The following is a 23,372-nucleotide window of genomic DNA, read 5'->3' as shown; positions in this document are numbered from 1 at the left end:
CCACTTCTTGAGTACAATCCAAGCTGAAGTTAACCAGTGGATTCAGCTGCCCTGGCCCCATATGGTTGTACATACACTTCACTTGAATGTAGATGCCCCTTAGATAAACAGGTGCACTCTCCACCTTAAAAACCATGGATTGCTTTGTCCATGAACAAAGGGCTATGGTAAAGCCCTGATGACATCTAAAAACAATGGCCACTGTGGTTGTCTACTAGCCTTTTATACTTCCTCTTCCTGTCCCGCCCCTCTACTTCCAGGATGTGGGGCCTGGCCCTCCTGGCTCCACCCACCAGACGGCTTGCGGCATTCCCTCCGTGTCTGCCTCTGAGGGTTTCCTTGTTACAGAAACCTAGAGATGATTTTGGGGGAGCTTCACCAAGAACCACCTGAGAAAGTTTGCCAATGACAAATGCAGGAAGTTGCCTGACATCAGGGTTTACCCGCAATGACAGGTAGACCACAGTTGAGCTTCTTGAAGGTGAGAGCAGCTGATCATTACTGACGACAACAGTTTCTGGACATTGCGCAATGAAAGCATGATTGACTCCTCAGAGAAGAGGAGTAAAGGAGAGGAAAAACCAAGAGCATTCCCCAGCAAAGTGGGGAGTCTCCACAGATTGTTAGCTTTGCTGCGGGGCAGGAAGACTAGGCTGAAAGCACCAAACAGCTTCCAAGGGCTGAATTTAGGCACCAATAGAGAAATTCATATTTGCAATGTGAGGTGGGCCAGACTACAAAGAATTGCGCCTGGCAGATGGCTTCTTCAACAAGTAGGGGCTTTGATACTACACAGTCCTGTTCTTCCCAAGATGCAGCACAGATTACATTAGGTATCCACAATACTGCTCCACACAGGACGTGGCACAGAGATTAAGAGTGATTTGCTATAAAGGAGAAATTCAAATTGCAAACACTTTAAATTGAACTCAGCTTGACAACCAAACTCTACAAGAGGAGGCTGTGGAACAACACTACAAAGGCTTAGCACTTACATCCTCCAACCATTTCACAAAATGTAACATCTCTATAGGCCAAGCATAGTAATAAGCTTGCCTACACATACATAAATTATGACCACACTTTTTTCCCAAAAAAGCGACAAGTGGAGCGGCACTGCATCAATTCAAGATCATCCCACAGGATTTTGGCTTCCAAAGCAGTGCCTACCTTTACTGAATCATAAGAGACCAGCAGTATGAGCAGTCACTTTCAGAAGAGACTCCACGAAACAGTTTTTGCTTCCCAGCCCATCTCAATTAAAAATTAGCAAAGCTCTATTCTATAGCCGTAAACAGTTGAATATTAGTTTGGCTACACAAGAGAGGCTCCATGCCTCACCAAAACACTCATGCAAGACATGTAAAGATCTGTTCCTGCAGCTCCATATCTGGTTATTTTAAGAAATCCCAACCACAGAAGTATCCAAACCCTGCAGGGTTGATAGCAATAATCCTTGCATTTACCCAACATTATTCACTTGGATTTGAGGCACAATTTAATTCTGAGGATGTCTCAGTGGGCTTGTAATAGTAGCATCCCCTCTGAATGTTTATGTGATAACCATACTAGATTATGGTGAAGTAGTAGTAACATTAAACAAAGGATGACCCCCAGCTGTGCTGGATGGGCATGGAATATTGGCAACATGTCACATTAACATGCAAAGATTCAAGACAGAAAGATACATCCTGGTGGGAAACTCATGCTATTTAGATGACTCTCTAAAGAAACGCAAAAGTTCAGAGTCAAGGTTAACCTAAAAGAAATCCAAATCACTGGAAGTGTGAACATTCAATGTTAAAGCAACTCTGCCCTCATAGGTCTTAAAAATTTGTGCACCATAAAGCATTGAAAATGTGTGCCAGAGAACGTTAATCTTTTGTGTTTTGTACACATGCTCCTCCAATACCACCTGTGCTGTTTGATCACCATACTAACCTTTGACAGGTTTCAGAGTAACAGCCGTGTTAGTCTGTATTCGCAAAAAGAAAAGGAGTACTTGTGGCACCTTAGAGACTAACCAATTTATTTGAGCATAAGCTTTCGTGAGCTACAGTCACTTCATCGGATGCATACTGTGGAAAATACAGAAGATGTTTGTTTTTATACACGCAAATCATGAAAAAATGGGTGTTTACCACTACAAAAGGTTTTCTCTCTCCCCACCCCACTCTCCTGCTGGTAATAGCTTATGTAAAGTGATCACTTTCCTTACAATGTGTATGATAATCAAGGTGGGCCATTTTCAGCACAAATCCAGGTTTTTTCTCCCCCCCCCACCCCCTCCCCAAACAAACCCACTCTCCTGTTGGTAATAGCTTATGTAAAGTGATCACTCTCCTTACAATGTGTATGATAATCAAGGTGGGCCATTTCCAGCACAAATCCAGGGTTTAACAAGAACGTCTGGGGGGGGGGGGGGTAGGAAAACAAGGGGAAATAGGTTACCTTGCATAATGACTTAGCCACTCCCAGTCTCTATTCAAGCCTAAGTTAATTGTATCCAATTTACAAATGAATTCCAATTCAGCAGTCTCTCGCTGGAGTCTGGATTTGAAGTTTTTCTGTTGTAATATCACAACTTTCATGTCTGTAATCACGTGACCAGAGAGATTGAAGTGTTCTCCGACTGGTTTATGAATGTTATAATTCTTGACATCTGATTTGTGTCCATTTATTCTTTTACGTAGAGACTGTCCAGTTTGACCAATGTACATGGCAGAGGGGCATTGCTGGCACATGATGGCATATATCACATTGGTGGATCTGCAGGTGAACAAGCCTCTGATAGTGTGGCTGATGTTATTAGGCCCTATGATGGTGTCCCCTGAATAGATATGTGGGCACAGTTGGCAACGGGCTTTGTTGCAAGGATAGGTTCCTGGGTTAGTGGTTCTGTTGTGTGGTATGTGGTTGCTGGTGAGTATTCGTTTCAGGTTGGGGGGCTGTCTGTAAGCAAGGACTGGCCTGTCTCCCAAGATTTGTGAGAGTGTTGGGTCATCCTTCAGGATAGGTTGTAGATCCTTGATAATGCGTTGGAGGGGTTTTAGTTGGGGGGGAGGGAGAAAAAACCTGGACTTGTGCTGAAAATGGCCCACCCCGATCACCACACACATTGCAAGGAGAGCGATCACTCCACACAAGCTACCACCAGCAGGAGAGTGGGGTGGGGGGAGAGAAAACCCCCTGCAGTGACAAACACCCATCCCCCCATGACCCGCGTGTACAAAAACAAACATCCCCTGCATTCTCCACAGCACGCACCTGACGAAGCGAGCTGCTAACCTTTGCTCTTTCAATGTAAGTGCTACAGTTACAAGATCTGGCCACATTTTAGCTGTTGTCCAGTGACACTGATAACTGATCGCCACCTGCCATATGACCTGTTTCAGTGAGGTGCCAATACCTCATGCAAGGCACTTAATGTCCTCAGCGCTTCACAGAATCGAGCCCTCAGTTCAGAGTAGAGGTAGCAGTGAAAATGCTGAGGTATTGCTGAAGGTGGAACTTCTTGTTATGGATAAAGCAGTTTGGGTTGTATACATTCATATACATTCAGCTTTAATTCTGAATTCTCATAGCGTCTAAGTCTGTAGGGTCTAAAATGCCAGTGTTCTTGAAAGGTAACGTACACAAAGCTCTGATGTGCCCGCAACCTTAACTTTACCTTAAAATGAAGGTAATTCCCACACAAACCTTTTCTGTAAAATTTTAGCCTGGTTCTAGAGAGCAAAGGGGATAAGGTATGCAGCATTCCTTTCCTTCCCTTTGCTTTTGCAGAAGGGGAGTCTTGTTAATGCACATGTAAGATCCTCCAGAGAATACCCATCTCCTGCAGACCTTAGGATGTACACAGGAGGAGGGCTCTGCCTGGGTAAACGCTTCTGCCCGGGTAAACGCTTCTGCCCCTTAAGGGCCTTCGAAGGATCATGAAAAACTTCCTGAGCCTAGCAGCCCACAGCCCAAGGTGCTCACTGTTGGGAACTCCAGCCTTTGCCTCTGAAAGCCTTGAGAATTTAACCATAGCCCCAACCTTCCCACAAACCTTAGCAAGCTCATGGACTATCAGGAACCTCTCCCTCACGTGAACTGTAGGATGGGCTAGTCAGCAGCCCCTGCCAACAAACCTGTATGCCTAGCTAAGCTCATGATGCCCCAACAAGGCAGAGTGGCCTCTTCAGTGGACTATTACTAAGTGTCATGAGAGGGGTCAAAAGGGTACCCCATAAATCTAAGGCTCAGGAGGACCCCCAAATCAGCTTAAAGCTTGCAGATGCTATAGGTCAAAACAAATCTTTTAAGATCTGCAGTGTGGGGCAAGCATGAGAGCTCAAAAGGTTCACTGGGGTTCTCCCACTGAGTGCCTCCCTCATGCCCTCCAAGGCCCCTGCTCTCTCCAGTTCCGTGCTCTGCAGGTCTCCTGCAGGTTAGGGCTAGGAGAGGCAGCCACTCTTCAAACATGAATTATTTTCCTCCACTCTTTTTGTAAGCTTGGACATAGAGAAAAGTGTTACAAGTCAAGCTGTGGGACACCTCACTCGCTGATGTGTTTTCACTTAAAAACAAATTTTCTGATTAAGTTCAATTTTGGTGGAAAGTTATTTTCCATTTACAAGCCTCCTTTATGACTGGTTTACAATGAGGTTGATTATCTGTACCAGGAAAAAAGCTAGAAAGATTTTATGAAACCTTCAGTCTCCAGCAGCCAAATTCCCTACCTTACGCTTGCCTGAGCTGCTGATCCAGAGATTTTCGTATTTAAAAAACTTTAATATGGCCTAATCTAGTGTACAGCTTTGAAGATTACTAGATCTCATAGGAAAGTACAATTAAGCTTTGTTTGTTTGTTTTTTAAGGAGCAAATCGCATTACAGGTCCACAAGAGTACAAGAAGCCTGTGTTTAGGGTCATAATTCATGAACAATTTGTCCATTTCACTTTACATTTGTAGGAAAAATTCTACATTGGCTCCAGATGTAGTCTACTAGTTTTGCAGCTGTTTCTTTACTGGTGGATTTTGAAGTGGGGGCAAAATTACATTTAATTAAAAGTCAGTTGCAAACTAAGGAGTGGCTGGTACCGCACCATAATCACACTGATGCATTTACCTAGCCCTGGTCTACACTACAAGTTTAGGTCGGATTTAGCAGAGTTAGATCGGTTTAGCCCTGCACCCGTCCACACTACGAAGCCATTTTTTCCGACTTTAAGGGATCTTAAAACCGGTTTCTGTACTCCTCCACGATGAGTGGATAAGTGCTGAAATCAACCTCGCTGGGTCGAATTTGGGGTAGTGTGGACGCAATTTGACAGTATTGGCCTCTGGGAGCTATCCCAGAGTGCTCCATTGTGACTGCTCTGGACAGTACTCTCAACTCAGATGCACTGGCCAGGTAGAAAGGAAAAGCCCTGCGAACTTTTGAATTTCATTTCCTGTTTGGCCAGTGTGGTGAGCTCATCAGCAGAGGTGACTATGCAGAGCTCTTCAGCACAGGTGACCATGGAGTCCCAGAATCGCAAAAGAGCTCCAACATGGACCGAACGGGAGGTACTGGATCTGATCGCTGTGTGGGGAGATGAATCCGTGCTATCAGAACTCCGTTCCAAAAGACGAAATGCCAAAATATTTGAAAAAATCTCCAAGGGCATAAGGACAGAGGCTATCACAGGAACCCGCAGCAGTGCCAAATGAAACTTAAGGAGCTTAGGCAAGCCTACCAAAAAACCCAAGAGGCAAATGCCCGCTCAGGGTCAAAACCCCAGACATGCCGCTTCTATGATGAGCTGCATGCAATTCTAGAGGGTGCCCCTACCACTGCCCCACCCCTGTACGTGGACTCCTGCAAGGGGAGAGTCTCACGCAACAGGGATGAGGATTTTGGGGACGAGGAAAATGATGAGGAGGGGGAGGTTGAAAATAGCGCACACCAGGCAAGCGGAGAAACCGTTCTCCCTGACAGCCAGGAACTGTTTATCACCTTGGAGCCAATATCCTCCCAACCCGGGCTCCTAGACCTTGAAGGTGGAGAAGGCAGCTCTGGTGAGTGTACCTTTGTAAATATAATACATGGTTTAAAGGCAAGCGTGTTTAATGATTAATTTGCCCTGAAGACTTGGGATGCATTTGCAGCCAGTACAGCTACTGGAAAAGTCTGTTAACGTGTATGGGGATGGAGCGGAAATCCTCCAGGGACATCTCAATGAAGCTCTCCTGGATGGATTCCCAAAGCCTTTGCAAAAGGTTTCTGGGGAGGGCAGCTTTATTCCGTCCTCCACGGTAGGACACTTTACCACGGTAGGCCAGCAGCACATAGTCTGGAATTATTGCATAACAAAGCATGGCAGCATATGGTCCCAGTGTTTGCTGGCATTCAAGCAACATCCGTTCTCTGTGTTATCCTCAGGAGAGTGATCTCATTCATGGTCACCTGGTTGAAATAGGGGAATTTTATTAAGAGGACATTCAGAGGTGGCCGTTCCTGCTGGGCTGTTTGCCTGTGGCTGAACAGAAATCATCCCCACTGTTAGCCACGCGGTGGGGGGAGGGGTGAAACAATCATCCCAGAGAATTCAGTGTGGGGGGGAGGGAGGGAGGCGGGCAGTAGTTGGGTTTGGGTTAACGTGCAGCACAAAAACCACAGCCCCTCCTTCTAAATGGCCAAGCCATTTTAAAGGGCAAACCCACCGGGTGCTTGGTATGTGAAATTAGGGTGCTGCTGTTTGAAACTGTTCCCACATGTTAGGAAAGTTAAAGAAGCCAAAAGACTGTGGCTTACCATGTCTGCCTGCAAGCCAAATTCTGTTGCCCACCAGCCCTGTGTGTGTGATCTCACACCATACCGGCAGGACCTCGATATAAGAGGCAAAATGCAACCTTGTAAAGAAACCACACGTGCTATGTAATGTTAACAGCTTGGTTCACCATGAAAGAATCCACCCATTGTTCTCTAAAATCTCTTTTAAAGTCTCTTTTTAAAGATGACTAATCTCCCTTTTTTCCCCACCCGCAGCTGCAAATGTTTCAATGCTCCCCCTATCATCTCAGTCCCAGAGGCTATCAAAGATTAGAAGTCAAAAAAACACACTCGCAATGAAATGTTCTCTGAGCTCATGCAGGCCTCCCACGCTGAAAGAGCCCAGCACAATGCGTTGCGGGAAACAATGTCAGAGTCCAGGAAAGCACAAAATGAATGCAAGGACAGGAGGGACGAGCAAGAGGAGAGGAGGGATGAGCGAGAGGAAAGGTGGCGTCAGCATGATGAAAGGAGGCGGGATGCAATGCTGAGGCTACTGGAGGATCAAACTGATATGTTCCGGCGTATGGCTGAGGTGCAGGAAAGGCAGCAGGAGCACAGACCGCCGCTGCAGCCCCTGTGTAACCAACCACCTTCCTACCCAAGTTCCATAGCCTCCTCACCCAGATGCCCAAGAATGCGGTGGGGGGACCTCCAGGCACCCAACCACTCCACCGCAGAGGACTGCCCAAGCAACAGAAAGCTGGCATTCAATAAGTTTTGAAGTGCAGCGTGGCCTTGTCCTTCCCTCCTCTCCCCGGTGCTTCCCTCGTCCCCCACCCCTCCCGGGCTACCTTGGCAGTTATCTCCCCATTTGTGTGATGAATTAATAAAGAATGCATGAATTTGAAACAATAATGACTTTATTGCCTCTGCAAGTGGTGATCAAAGGGGGGAGGGGAGGGCGGTTGGCTTACAGAGAAGTAGAGTGAACCAAGGGGGCGGGTTTTCATCAAGAAACAAACAGAACTTTCACACCGTAGCCTGGCCAGTCACGAAACTGGTTTTCAAAGCTTCTCTGATGCGCAGCAAACCTGCTGTGCTCTTCTAACCGCCCTGGTGTCTGGCTGTGCGTAATCAGCGGCCAGGCGATTTGCCTCAACCTCCCACGCCGCCATAAACGTCTTCCCCTTTACTCTCACAGAGATTGTGGAGCACACAGCAAGCAGTAATAACAATGGGAATATTGGTTTCACGGAGATCTGAGTCCATAAACTGCGCCAGCGCGCTTTTAAACATCCAAATGCACACACTACCACCATTCTGCACCTGCTCAGCCTATAGTTGAACAGCTCCTGACTACTGTCCAGGGTGCCTGAATATGGCTTCATGAGCCAGGGCAATGAGGGGTAGCCTGGGTCCCCAAGGATAACTATAGGCATTTCAACATCCTCAACAGTTATTTTCTGGTCTGGAAAGTAAGTCCCTTGCTGCAGCCGTTCCCACAGACCAGAGTTCCTAAAGATGTGAGCGTCATGTACCTTTCCCAGCCATCCCACGTCCCTTGTGATCCACCAGTGCTTGCAGCACCATTGAAAAATACCCCTTGCGGTTTAAGTACTGGCTGCCTTGGTGATCTGGTCCCAAGATAGGGATATGCGTTCCGTCTATCGCCCCATTGCAGTTAGGGAATCCCATTGCAGCAAAGCCATCCACTATGACCTGCACATTTCCCAGAGTCACTACCCTTGATAGCAGCAGCTCAGTGATTGCGTTGGCTACTTGCATCACAGCAGCCCCCACAGTAGACTTGCCCACTCCAAATTGATTCCCGACTGACCGGTAGCTGTCTGGCGTTGCAAGCTTCCACAGGGCTATCGCCACTTGCTTGTGAACTGTGAGGTCTGTTCTCATCTTGGTATTCTGGCACTTCAGGGCAGGGGAAAGCAAGTCACAAAGTTCCATGAAAGTGCCCTTACACATATGAAAGTTTCGCAGCCATTGGGAATCGTCCCAGACCTGCAACACTATGCGGTCCCACCAGTCTGTGCTTGTTTCCCAGGCCCAGAATCGGCATTCCACGGCATGAGCCTGCCCCAATGCCACCAGGATGGCCAAATTGCCAGGGCCCGTACTTTGAGAGAAGTCTGTGTCCATGTCCTCATCACTCTCCTCATCGCGCTGCCGTCGCCTACTCACCTAGTTTTGCAGGTTCTGGTTCTGCATATACTGCTGGATAACGCGCGTGGTGTTTAGAGCGGTCACAACTGCTGCAGTGATCTGAGCGAGCTCCATGCTTGCCGTGGTATGGTGTGAGCAGGAGAGCAGAGTGGGAGCGGAAGCGGCAGGTGGATGATGATGCTGACAGCAATATGGCGCCCGCACGGAAAAAGGCGCGAAATGATTGTCGGCCATTGCTTTCACGGAGGGAGGGAGGGGTAGGCTGGCAGCAGACGGTGCTGCTGGCTGGGAGAGCTATCCCTCTGCCAATATTCCAGGCAGGACTGAATCTCCATTAGACAAAACTTAAAGAAGAGAATGACCTGAGTCACTCTCATTTATGTGCAGGCGCCCCGACAGACTTTACCGAGGTCCGCCGGGGCACCCATGTCCGCCCAGGTGCCCCCGACACACCTCACTGAGATCTGCCAGGAGCACCCATGTCTGCCCAGGTGCCCCGACTAACCTGACCAAGGCTGGCCAGAGGACCCAGGAGACGATGAGTACGGCTACTAGTCATACTGCACTATCTGCTGCCACAAGGCAATGAGCTGCTGCTGTGTAGCAATGCAGTCCCACATCTGCCAGCACCCAGGAGACGTATGGTGATGGTGAGCTGAGCGGGTTCCATGCTTGCCGTGGTATGGCACCTGCACGGGTAACCTATGAATAAAAGGCGCGAAACGATTGTCTGCCGTTGCTTTCACGAAGGGAGGGAGGGAATGGGGGCCTGACGACATATACCCATACCACCCGCGACAATGTTTTTTGCCCCATCAGGCATTGGGATCTCAAGCCAGAATTCCAATGGACGGCGGAGACTGCGGGAACTGTGGGATAGCTACCCACAGTGCAACACTCCGGAAGTCGACACTAGCCTCAGTACTGTGGACGCACTCCGCTGACTTAATGGTCTTAATGGTTTTAAGTGGGAACACACACAATCGACTGTATAAAATCACTTTCTAAAAATTCGACTTCTATAAATTCAACCTAATTTCGTAGTGTAGACATACCCTTAGTTTTGCTCTTTATGAGGGCCAGAATCATCTTACCATTCAACAAGACAGCATGTCCTGTAGGCTGCTCCCTTACATCTTGTACAATATTTTCCTGACCACCACACAACTTTGTACACAGTACAGTTGCATTTTTATGCAGCTGTGGAATGTGTGCTATAGCTGTACAGTGACAGCATCCTGCAGTAGTCACACAGGCACAATCCAAGTGAAGATTCAGTCACATGTATTTGGTGCAATTATTTTTTTGTTTTATATTTATTTAATGCTTGTGAAAGTCTCAATGGGTGTCAAGCCATAGAAAAGAAATGGCATAGCAGGAGTAACATATGATTCCTATATATTCTCTCTCTCTTTCCCCTCACCAATACACCTTATCCATGATCTGTTGGGACCACCACCCAGTGGTAAAATGGGAATTAATCCTCCATTGTTGTGGTGGCTTTGATGTGGTCACCATCCGCTAAGAATTTCACTGACACTCACCATCACAGGCTACTCAGCAGGTGTTAACAGCTTTCAGACACTCCCACCCTAAACTAGATTTAAACTGGTGAGTAAAAGCTTTTGCATCCCAGTCCTATGAGCCACTGAGCCCCAACAGAAATATGTTACACAGTACCTACCTGTCCACTGTGGGAGGCAGTGGCAATTGTAAGTGTTCACACCATCCACACAAATCCCGCCATTCTGGCAATTATGATTTGGGCAGTCATCAATATTCTGCTCGCAGGTGCTTCCTTCAAAGCCTGGCCAAATTTGAAACATATGAGACTGAAATTATTTTCAGGGGTCCATTAAAGAGGATTACCTGTCTGTGTGAACTGGTGTTTAACATGCTTTTCCTGTTGGTCTAGCTCCCTGCTGCACAATGGAGCAGCAGTCTGAACCAAGACTTGTCAGTAACAATATTCTGCGATTACTGAGCTCAAAGGGCTTGGACAGGTAGGTTGGCTTGGGGGAAATGGGCCGGACCAAGCAACAAGAACATATCCCAGGAGTTATGAACATCAGCAGTTTGACTGGCCCCATTCTAGGCAGTACCTGGTGGCTGGTCCCCTACTATCTTTCTCTGTTCTCTTTATAGACTTCCCTGTTGCCTTAATGGAAACATGCTGCAGCAGCTGTTAGTGCCTCTTGATAATACCCGGCTCCCAGGTGTGTCTACTTGGGTTAGCTTCTTCTCACCCAAACATAAACTAAATCCTGAAAGAAGAACTACTACTCAATAAAAACTCAGGTAGCCTCTTAAAGTCTGCAACCACCTTCCCAACCCTCGCCCCGCCCCCCCACCCCCGGTCTTTACAGTTATAGGGCTTGCAGCTGGCCTCTGCAAACAACAATACTTATGTAACATGGCATGCACATGAATGGCTTGTTCTCTTCATTTTTATAAACCTTTCCTGTTTTCCATTTTAGTTTCTCTCACTAGCTATTCTCTTTCCTTTTGGCTGGTTTGGCTCATTCTTCCTCCCTTCCCCTATATTTAGTTGCCTTTTATGTTCCAGGCCAGTGCAGAATAGCCTTCCTGCTTGGGGACTCCTTCCTGCTTGTATTCTCTCCCCATTCTTACCCACCTGTACCCTCCTCAATTTGATTTTCATGCCCTGACCACTTAGGGTGCCTGAAGAACCCAAGGCACTTCTCATAGGAAGCTATCCTTGTACCCCAGCCAAACTCCAACTCACATCACGCCTACTTAAAATCACCCTGCAGTTTCTGTTGGATAAGGCATTCTTCACTTCTTGTACTAAAGGAGGCTGCATTTCAATGTGGTTGGAGTGAACAATTCCAGAATATATAGCTTTTAAATCAGATTAGTCTCTGAGGATTTTTGGATTATTACAATGACACAACCCCTTCATCCAGAGCATGCACTCTTCCCCTCGAGTGTCAGTGTTCTGTTGTGGACACCTCAGAGCTAGATTAGAAAGGTGTAGCTCTGATGCCAGCTCTGCAGCAGTGCCTCCCTGTATCTGATAGAAGGCTCCCAAGAAGTGATGGTCATGGGCTCCCACACCTCACAGACTTCAGAGCATGGTGAACATTAGATCAAATAAATCCCAAACTGAACAGGTTTCACAAGTGTACTCACAGGACCAGGCATCTAAGACACATTGGAACAGGGGTGGCCAACCTGTGGCTCCAGAGCTGCATGCAGCTCTTCAGAGGTTAATATGCGGCTCCTTACCTAGGCACTGATTTCGGGGCTGAAGATATAGATGCTAACTTCCAATGTGCTGAGGGGTGCTCACTGCTCAACCCCCTGCTCTGCCCCAAGCCCTGCCCCCACTCCATCCCTTCCCCCAAGGCCCCCGCTCCTTCCCCTGAGCCTGCCATGCCCTCGCTCCTTCCCCCTCCTGCACATGTGAAACAGCTGATTGTGGTGGGTGGGGGGAGGGGGGAGTAGGCGCTGATTGGTGGGGGCTGTCGGCAGGGAGGAGGGGCTGGGGAGCGGATGGGGCACTGCTGACATATTACTGCGGCTCTTTGGCAATGTACATTGGTAAATTCTGGTTCCTCAGGCTCAGGTTGGCCACCTCTGCATTGGTGAGTCAGGCCAACCTGCTTTTGAGTTCGAGGTCGCACAGAAATTAGGCTGTTTGGAAAAGTTTTCCAACCCCTGATTTTTCCAGTTGTCTCATCTCATGAATGCTGAGTGCACCCCCAAACTTCCCCAGGTAAAATTATTTTGTAAGAAGACAAGATCATTGTTCACATGCTGCACTCATGCAACCAACATGAGCAGCAAACACACCCAGGACCATCAGCTCCAAAAGCTAAAGTGCCAGCCCCCAGAGCTAATGAGGAACTTTCATTGGCTTTGGTGGCATTAGGACTTTCCCCGTTCTCTAACGGGTAAGGCCCAGAGGAGAACTGTATATTTAGCAATTCCACTGTACCTCATACGAATTTCAGGTGCTTTGATGTGTGTGTAAAATTAAAGAGTAAAAAACACAGAAACAGAAGAAAGCTATTAAATCATGGAGCACGTCCCATGTTTGAATCCTACACTACATTTACTGTTTAGTCCTTTGGGAAATCTTGTGAGGGGAATAAATCACTATTTCCATTATACAGATAGGCAAAATGAAACCAAGGTTGAGAGCTGTATTGTAGTCCAGGGTTTCTCAACCCGTGGGTCAGACCCAAAACTAGATCACCAGAATGTTTCAAAGGGCCACGTGGCAGCTCCTGTGGCTCCTTGTCCCACAGGGCTGGCTGGGCTCACTCCCTGCTCCAGGCACTGCAACCTCTGGGGTCCCAACGCCACTCTGGTTTGGCCCAGTCGTCATGACAATGGGAGTCCGGGTAGGCAAGATTTGAGTGAGTGGCCCTGCAATCCCATGAACCAGGTCACAACTCCACTCACACAAATTTGGTCCTGTCAGAGGAGCGGGGCCAAACCTGAGCAGTGCTGCAACCCCAGAGGTTGCAACACCTGGAGCAGAGAGCCAAACCCAGCCAGGCTCACAGCACAGGAGCTGCAGGAGCCTCTGACTATGGGTGGGTTGAGTGCCAGGCAGGACCCAACTCTGCCAGTGGATAGAATACAACTGAAACCACCCCAAGGCCTCCACCCCCAGACTATTTACTGGGTTGTGACAGGCCATAAACATTTACAAATGGGTCCTGAGCCAAAAAAGGTTGAGAACCACTGATCTAGCAGATTAGCAATCTATCTAGCAAACAGATAGCAGCCTCAAAAGCAATTTAAGCAGGTACTGCTACACTCGGGTAAAATGGGGCCCAACCAAGCCCCATTCACCCCAGCACTTTCCAGGCCAAACCTATGTAGGGGAAACCCTGCTTTTGGGGCACTAGGACAATGTGGCAACTCCTCTCCCCAGGGCCACATGGCTGTGGGGAAGAAAGTGCAGGGAGGTGCCAGCCACAGACCAAAGCCAGTAGAGCAGCTGCAGAAGCAGGGGACGTCAGACATTGAGGTCTATTTTCTACAGGATTGACTGGACATTGCTGTGCAGACTGGCTGTTTGCTCCAATCCCCTCTTCCTTAGTCTTTTCATCTCAGCCTGTCTCCATTCCTGCCCTTCATACCTTCCCACCTCTTTTTGTTTAGCAAATCTCCTCACTAAACCTCAACCCCAAAAAAGTTAAAAGAAAAACTGTGGAAGTAACCGGATGTTTGCAGGCCACCACACTGATCACTATGCTTGTACGTTATCCTCTACCCCCACCCTTTGTCTGGTCTATGGAGATGGTAAATGCTTCAGGGCAGAGATTGTGTACTATTGCTGTCTGTACAGTGCCTAGTACAATGGGGCCCTGTCCTTGGCTGGTCCCTTGGCACTACCACAATTAATAGTGACCCTAGTTCTCATAGTTGACTTGCCAAAGGCAACGCTGCAAGTGACTTCTGTACTTCAGTTTCTTCATAGGAAAATAGTGATATCCACATCTGCCTGACTTGCAGAGGGTTTCTGAGGTCTAAGTAAATAACACCTGCAGAATACTACTAAGAGCAGCCAGTGGAAGAGGAAAAAGAATAATTTACCAACTACTGGGTCCTGTCCTTGCATTTATTTGTTGATGCCAGCAACACAGGACAACAATCATTAGGGAAGCTGCATGTCAGTTAGGTCAATACAGCAACTCAGCATAAAACGAAAGTACTGTGTGCACTTTACGAAGCTTGTGCCAACTTCAAACAGGCATTACAAGCAGTGCATAGCATCCTAAATATTTTTAAAGCACACATCTCCTAGTACACATTTCCTATAGCACGCACATGTCAGGTACTGTTTTGAGCAATGCAGTGCTTTAAAAGTGTATGGAAATGGCTTTGAATAGAAACCACCAGCCTCAACCACCAAGCTTAGTCAAAAGCCCCATGCACCTTACCAAGGACAGCAGATCAAAATGGATGTGAAGCATGAAGGTCCACACTCTTGTGGAGTTCCAGCTCCAAAAGTGCAAGTGGTCAAGTTTTTTGGTAACTTCTGATCTCCCAAATGCCCCATCCAATTTTCTTTATTTCAATCCTTATAAAATATAGCTGAAACTTTAGAAGTGTGATTTTTATTCCTATTTCAGGCTGTATACACTCGGCAATACTGTGGCTGAATTTGTAGCAGAACTCACTTGCTGCAGAATTGTCCTAAAGTTCAGCTTTAATTGTTAAAAGTTTGATTTCTAGCCCTTCTGGTCAAGGTGCATGTTTGAAGTTCTCAGCATGTAAAACAATGCATTTATGCCTGCCTGAGTCTGCCACAAGTCTGAATTAATGCAGAGGAGCAAACTGCCCCCCATTCATGTCATTCAGGGCCCCATGAACTGACACTGCAGCTACAACACTTAGTATTTTTCCAAGATGCCACAGAATTCATTATTTTGCTGCATCCAGACACCTGATGTTTTCTGTCTCCCTGCCCTGTTGGGACCAGCCTGCAGCTGGGTACATACTCAGGTGGCTAGCCAAAGCCACTTCCCATGGTGCTGCTGCCACACTGCTATCTTTCGCATGCTAGCTTGAGTGGAGCTAGCACGTCTGTCTACTCTCACTGGGAAATATGTTCCCAACGGCTGTGTAAACATACCTTTAGAGAGATTAGTGTCTACCAATACATCAGGAAAAGCCCTGCATCACACCAGGCAGGATAGACCATTCTATTTAATATGACTTTTCTATCACATTTCTAGGATTTCTGCTTTAAATAAAGAGCAGTTTGAGGCCACAGTTGTATGACATGGTACGAAGTGCTAACAAACACATGAAGTTATTTCCTCTCTTTACAAGGTATTCCAGTTCTCACACACAGTCTGTTCTAGTCTGACAGATTCTTTCCTGGACAAGCTCTTGGAATTCCCTAGGGTTCTTATCTTAGTAAATGGGTAATTATTGTGATGGATAACAATGAATAGTCACTTTCCCAGCCACGAACTTCCTCTATTGACTTGTTTAACATTCTGTTGCCAAGTCAACTCCTTATTTGTCAGATATTTACAGCTATAAAACTCATTCTCACCACAATTAAAAGGAGTTTAAAATGCTGCAAGTTAAACATCTCTCATAAGTGTAATTTACTAAAACTGACTGACCTGAGAAACTTTCCATCTGTTTAGAATTAGGGATTGTCTACACAGCTTTTGTACCGATTTGACTAAAACTGGAGAAAAACTTAGTTAAACTGGTACAACCTCTGGTGTGGATGAAATTATACCAGTATAAGAAGTGTTTACACTGGCATAGCTTTTGGTAAATTTACCTCTAGAATGCAGGAATTTCCCTTGATTTCAGCTATGTGACTTAAGTAATTGCAACATTTGGATTATATAAACACACACATATGAGTTGGGAACCTAAAAGTTTTACAATCAACTATACTGTGCATTCAGAGTAGCTGCATCACTGAAGAGAATACTATTGACACCACTGTAACTGCTCAGCCATTACTCCTTGCTTTCAAGCCTTTCTAGCTTCTCCCTCAACTCTCCATTGGTTCCTCACACTCTTCTGCTGGCCCCTTTCCCTCCCGCTCCTCCCACCGGAAGGGGTCAGAATTCAGGCCACCAGGAATCATCTCCCAAAACATCAGGACGTTTCTTGGTGCCTTAGTTGCACTGGGGTGAGGAATGCCGGGATGCTTTTGCCTTCACCTGGGCAGTCAGTGGAAGTACCCTGGCTCACCAACCTTTTTTTCCCTTTTGATTTTTTTTTAAATGGGAAGTTTTGTAAACCAAGTTACAACAACACAACACTGCCAATTTAGACATGAATGTCAGTCAGGACATACAAAGGAAAGGCTCTCACAGCAACTAGAACTCACCCACACTGTACATGTTGTGTAATGAGACACATTAACAGTGACTATCAAAATGATATGTGGGTGCACTACTCTGGTAACTATGTTGTCATTTCCTGACTATATTTAAGGTCCAGATTTTAACCAGATAACACTGGTCTGCGGGGAAAAGGTGCAATGTGCTCCCATCCAACCTTGCGTCCCTGCAAGAAAGGGTAACTTCACTCATGTGAGCAGAGCAGTCCCATTGGTTTTGCAGGATCAGGACCTTAGAACTTCTTGTTCTCTGTTTTCCTCTGCAATGGTTCTATCCAGAGGTGGGCAAACTACGGCCTGCGGGACCATCTTGCCCGCCCTTGAGCTCCCGGCTGGGGAGGCTAGCCCCCAGCCCCTCCCCTGTTGTCCCCTCTCTCCCGCAGCCTCAGCTCGCCGCGCCGCCAGCGCTCTGGCCCGCTGCTCCTGCCAGGCAGCGCAGCTGGCTCTGGCCAGGAGGCAGGGCTGCAAGCTCCTGCTGCTCTGAGCTGCATGGTAAGGGGCGGGGAGCAGGGGGGGTAGGACAAGGGGCAGAGGGTCCCGGGGGGCAGTCAGGGGACGGAGAGCAGGGGGCGGTTAGATGGGGCGGAGGTTCTGGGGGGGGCAGTCACGGGACTCGGAACGGTGTGGGGGTTGGATAGGCATGGGAGTCCTGAGGGGCCTGTCAGGGGGTGTGTGTGTGGATAGGGGTCAGGGCAGTCAGGGGACAGGGAGAGGGGGAGGGGAGTTGGATAAGGGTCCGGGGGGGGCAGTTAGGGACGGGGGGTCCCAGGAGGGGGCAGACAGGGGACAAGAAGCGGGGGAGGGTGTTGGATGGGTCAGGGGTTCTGAGAGGGGCACTCAGGGGTGGGAAGTGGGAGGGGGCAGATAGGGGGCGGGCGCCAGGCTGTTTGGGGAGGCACAGCCTTCCCTACCTGGCCCTCCATACAGTTTTGCAACCCTGATGAGGCCCTCGGGCCAAAAAAGTTTGCTCACCCCTGTTTTAGCACAAGGCATAACAAAACATTGGGCACCACAGAAGTCAAATAGCTCCAGTTCAAGGAACTGAAGCTTCACTGATGAAGCCTGCAGAGCCTGCTAACCATAAACCAAGTCTTTCTTTAAAAAAAGAGGGAAACTAAAAGGCAATAGGTTAACATGAAAGCAACACTAGGCTGAGAAATCAAGCTGTCTCAGACGTCAGTAAATTTGAGCAATTTGTTTCTTCAATATTAACTGACATATTCAGCCTTTTCACCTGGGCCCCAGAACCCACCCATGTTTTCTTACCATGACCCTTCCAGTCCTGTGATCTTTAACCCCTTTCTCCTTCCCTATCACTAGGAGACTCCTCCCCTTTCATATTAGGAAACAGTGAGCCCACGCAAATAAGCCTTCATCTCAGCTCCCTTCCTTATCCAAACTTATGTTCCTTTTGTTCTAGCCCCCACATCACTCCAATATTGTACGAGGACCATATATCAGAAATAACCAAAACTTAAGTGCTTGATTTCCCAGCTTCACCACTGCATTCCAGCTGGGTTTTGGGAAGTACTAAGTATTTACCTGGCAGACAGTTACACTCATAGGTAAAGTCATTGGTTTGATGACATGTCCCTCCATTCATACATGGCGATGGTGAACATGGCACATAGGTGCTCTCACAGCGGTGTCCTCTAAAGCCTGGCTTGCACTGGCATTGGTAAGAACCGAGCAAATTGTGACAAGTTCCACCGTGTTGGCATTGTCCTGGTATGGCACATTCATTTACATCCATCTCGCACTTTGGGCCAATATAGCCTGCTGGGCAGGTGCAGGAGAACCCACTTCCAGATGTGATGCACGTACTTCCATTGGCACATGGCTGAGACACACAAGCATCAATCCACTGGCAGTCCTTTCCTGTAGGACCAAGACATGTGTGAACTTCTGTCAATCAGAAATTGTTTGGATGGAAGATGCAGACTTCTCTCCCTCCATCCCCATGACACCCCAAAGCTGAGATGTCTTTCTGCACACACCAACTGTGTACTCTACCATGTTACAGTTAGATCTAAAACACAAGCATTTCCCATTGCAAGCACCAATTTGATTTAGTTCTAACCTGTTTAGGTGGGAGCTGCAAGATAGAGAACCCTACGATTTATGAGAAGTAATCAATGAGCTGGAATGATACTGCACTGTTGACATTTACTCTCCTCTCCCACCTGGTCTTCAAGGATAAAAACAGGTTTCCGAATTTCCCCTCGACATAGAATTAAGCTTCCCTACAGAAAGCTGTTGCTGACTAAAGTTGCTCAGTTAGCTGTTCTTGGAGCTTGCCTACATGGGGCAGTTATTCTGGAATAAGATACAACATGAATTTAAAGTGCAATAGCTATTCTGGAATAACTCCTGATATACACAATCTCTTCCAGAATAGCTATTGAGGTCAGTTTCCCCACTTGACAAGCCCTAAGAGATTAAAATACATTTGTATTTTTAAAGTGTTGCTATGAAGGGTGAGAGGCCCAAAATTTGGCTTTTTTAAAAAAAAAAACAAAATCTTTCCATGCTATATCTCCTAGCTCTCATTTCCAGTGCAGAAGCTATTAGTTTGACAGCATATTAGGGCAACACTAGAACATTTTTAAGAGGGTACATCCAGCTTAAAGGTACTTCAAATGGGAGGGGGGGATGACTAAGGACACAATTACGAAGTCCCACCTGTGTAACCTGGTGGACAGACACACTCATATGTGTCCTGGAGAAGCAGTTGGCAGGTCCCTCCATTTAAGCAGGGGTGAGACACAAAGCAGATGTGCGATTCAGAGTATCTGCAGTCCTCTCCTGTGAATCCTAGAGCACATTTACAAGTGGCTTTTCCGACCACAGATGTGGTTTCACATGTTCCTCCATTCTGACAGGTATGGCTTTCACAAGGGTTTCTGTACTGACAGTAGTCTCCAAGAAAACCCTCTGGACACCTACAAGAGAATGGAAATCATGATTAGCAGTGTGTTCACACTGATCCTCACAATGCAAGCTACTACTGTGAAAGGTCCCAGTACTGGCACTATTAACACCCAAAGTCTTTCCTACCTAGACTGCAACATTACAGACCCTAATGCATAGACTGTATTTGTTATTTATGGAAAGCCCTTTTGTTATTTATGACTGTCCAAAGTGAGCATCCTGAAAGTATAAGGTCATAACATTAATTCATATATAAAACTTAATGAAACTCCAATTACATTTAATGAGGGGCAAAAACATTCTGTCCCACCCTCCCCGCCCCTCCATACGACTGATAGACATACTGTCTCCCCATCCCTTCAATATTTTTAAACTTGAGTATTAGTTAATTCCATTTTGCTATACCTAATAACGTCCTCTGCAGACGTAAACAACCAATCTGAACAACAGATATTATCCATCTCAAAACCTTTAGTGTACTTTTTCCCTTACAACACCACTGTGAAGTAGGAAAGTGCTGTTATCCCCACTATACAGATAGGGAGCTGAGGCTGTGACTTGTCAAAAGTTGAACACGAAGCCTCTAGCAACACAGGAACTGAACCTGGGTCTCCCAAGTCTCAGGCCATAGGTGCCAGCTTCCTCCTTTCGCCGGGGGTGCTCAACCCCTGCTCAGCCTCAGGCCCCACCCCACTCACCCCTTCCCCCAAGACTTCACCCCCACCCTGCCTCTTCCCACCCAGTTCCACCCCCTCCCCCGAGCATGCCCCATCCCCACTCCCCCCCTTATACTGGCTGCCAGTGGGTGTGAAGCGCACCACAGAGTTCATAGAAGGTGTTCATAGAATATCAGGATTGGAAGGGACCCCTCAGGAGGTCATCTAGTCTAACCCCCTGCTCAAAGCAGGACCAATCCCCAGCGCCTATGTCCCAGGCTAACATTTTAACCCAGGGGTAGGCAAACTATGGCCCAAGGGCCGGATATGGCCCCTCAGGGCTTTGGATCCAGCCCACAGGATGGCCACCCCTGTGGCTCCGCGGGCCCCACGCCACTCCCAGAAGTGGCCAGCACCATGTCCCTGCAGCCCCTGCGGGAGTGGGGGGCGCAGAGAGCTCCACGCGCTGCCCTCACCAGTGAGTTCCACACCCGAAGCTCCCATTGGCCACGGTTCCCCATTCCCGGCCAATGGGAGCTTCGGGTGTGGAACCCACAGGTGAGGGCAGCGCATGGAGCCCTCTGCGCCCCGCCCTCCCAGGGGTCGCAGGGATGTAGTGCCGGCCACTTCAGGAAGAAGCGCGGGGCTAGGGCAGGCAGGGAGCCTGCCTTAGCGGTGCGGCGCCACTGCCACCCTGGAGCCACTCCAGCTAAGTGGCGCTGGGCCTGAACCCGCACCCCCAACCCCCTGCCCTGAGCCCCCTGCCGCAGCCCTCCTGCACCCCAACCCCCTGCCCTGAGCCCCCTCCTGTACCCCGAACCCCTGCCCTGAGCTCCCTGCCACACACCCCTGCATCCCAACCCCTACCCTAAACCTCCACCACACCCCGCACCCCAATCCCCTACCCTGATCCCCCTCCTGCACCCCACACCCCTGCCCTGAGCCCCTGCCATACCCCTCCTGCACCCCAACTCCCTACCCTGATCCCCCTGCCACACCCTGCACCCCAACCCTCTGCCCTGATCCCCCTCCTGCACCCCGAACCTCTACCCTGATCCCCCTGCCACACCCCTCCTGCACTCCAATCCCCTACCCTGATCCCCCTCCTGTACCCTGAGCCCCCGCCGCACCCCTCCTGCACCCCAACCCCCTGCCGATACCGCTCCTGCACCCTGAAGCCCTGCCCTGAGCCCCCTGCCGCAGCCCACACCCCTCCTGCACCCCAACTCCCTACCCTGATCCCCCTCCTGCACCCCAACCCCCTGCCCTGAGCCCCCTCCCACACTCCGCACCCCTCCCTGCACCCCAACCTCCTTCACCCCAATCCCCTGCTCAGAGCCCCCTCCCACACTCCAAACCCCCTCCTCCACCCCAACCCCTTGCCCTGAGACCCTTCCTGCACACTGCACCCCCTCCCACACCACACACTCCCTCCCGCACCCCAACCCCCTGCCCCAGCTCTACATTCATGGCCCTGCATGCAGTTTCCGTATCCAAATGTGACCCTTGGGCCAAAAAGTTTGCCCACCCATGCTTTAACCACTAGACCAGGGGTTCTCAAACTCAGGGGATCACGAGATTATTACATGGGGGGGGGGGTCACAAGCTGTCAGCCTTCATACCAAACCCTGCTTTGCCTCCAGCATTTATAATGATGTTAAATATATTAAAAAGTGTTTTAAATTTATAACAGGGGGTCGCACTCAGAGGCTAGCTATGTGAAAGGGGTCACCAGTGCAAAAGTTTGAGAACCACTGCGCTAGACCATCTTTCTTCCATCTCTAAGAAATACAAAAATAAACTGGTACATTTAATGATAATTGGGGCAATATTATAAAGATTTATATGTGCAGAATCACTATTTCTCACTAAGCAAAACTTGTGTAAACACAGTGCTGTCAGTGCTGTAATCCATCTGCTGACTGACCTTTGGACTAGGAATTTTCAATCCATTTTGAAGCACTGAGCAGAAACTGCCATTTATTTCCTTCAGCTAAAGGAGCAACCTGCAAAATGTACATCAAATAAGCCAAAATATCAAAAACGCAGAGGAAAATGGACAGTCAATCTGCAGATTTTTCTATATTCTAGATGGTTTGATGAGGAATCAGAATATGTACATCTTGTCTAAGAGGCAACTAGGCGCATCAGACATGACACACAATACAAATATTTTAGGGATGAACTCCAGATGCTCCATTTTCCCCACTCCAGGATATGAGTAATTCCAAATTAAGTCAGCGATAGTTACTCAGATCCAGGGGAGGGAGATTCTGAGTCCAAGAAGAGTGATTAGTTCTCTAGTGAGGTTCAAGGCAAAGTATCTAGCGGCAACAGAACTGAAATCAACTGTTTACTAATTTGTTTAAAATGCACACATCTGATGGATTAAAAACTGTCTGGTCTCCAAATGCAACTGTAACCAGGGAGTCATCTTCAAGCAGGTATGTTTCTAGTGTGGTTCCACATGGATCCCAGTGGCTGAAAGTTGAAGCTAGACAAATTCTGACTAGAAATAAGGGCACATTTTTTAAATGAGAGTAATTAGCCATTGGAACAATTTACCGCGGGTCATGGTGAATTCTCCATCACCAACAATTTTTACATTAAGATTGATGTTTTTCTAAAAGTTCTGCTCCAATTCAAACATGAATTAACTCAGGGTTATCCTGTGGCCTGTTTCAGAGTAACAGCCGTGTTAGTCTTTATTCGCAAAAAGAAAGGAGTACTTGTTGCACCTTAGAGACTAACCAATTTATTTGAGCATGAGCTTTCGTGAGCTACAGCTCACTTCATTGGATGCATGTGGCCTGTGTTACACAGGAGGTCAGACTTAATTACCACAGTGGTCTCTTCTTGTCTTATCATCTGTGAAAAAGCTTTGGATACATGTACAAAGAGGAACAGTTCCATGTACTATAAATGTCCTAAACTGAAGATCTTCGCCATCCATCCCCCCAAACTAGAATTCTCCCATAACCCTCTTTAATCTACTCCTACCCTTCCACA

At 47.9% G+C, this 23,372-nt stretch overlaps 1 protein-coding gene across 3 annotated transcripts in view; it reads right to left on the bottom strand.

Annotated features, from left to right (window-relative positions):
* Positions 1-23,372, bottom strand: part of NOTCH2 (notch receptor 2) — a 132,753-nt gene that overhangs the window by 79,977 nt on the left and 29,404 nt on the right. For all 3 annotated transcript variants that reach the window (XR_012640536.1, XM_074960858.1, XM_074960859.1), the window contains exons 3-5: positions 19,459-19,718; positions 18,319-18,654; positions 10,603-10,725 (exon numbers count right to left, since the gene is read on the bottom strand). Coding sequence is in view for 2 of the 3 variants with exons in the window: in XM_074960858.1 (XP_074816959.1) it covers positions 10,603-10,725; positions 18,319-18,654; positions 19,459-19,718 (719 nt within the window). In the remaining variant the exon portion in view is untranslated. The remainder of the gene's footprint in view (positions 1-10,602; positions 10,726-18,318; positions 18,655-19,458; positions 19,719-23,372) is intronic.

This window comes from Natator depressus, chromosome 8, assembly GCF_965152275.1.
Source record: "Natator depressus isolate rNatDep1 chromosome 8, rNatDep2.hap1, whole genome shotgun sequence".
Taxonomy (NCBI): domain Eukaryota; kingdom Metazoa; phylum Chordata; order Testudines; family Cheloniidae; genus Natator; species Natator depressus.
Note: the sequence above shows the minus strand (reverse complement) of the source record. Positions and strands in the feature narration are given on the sequence as shown.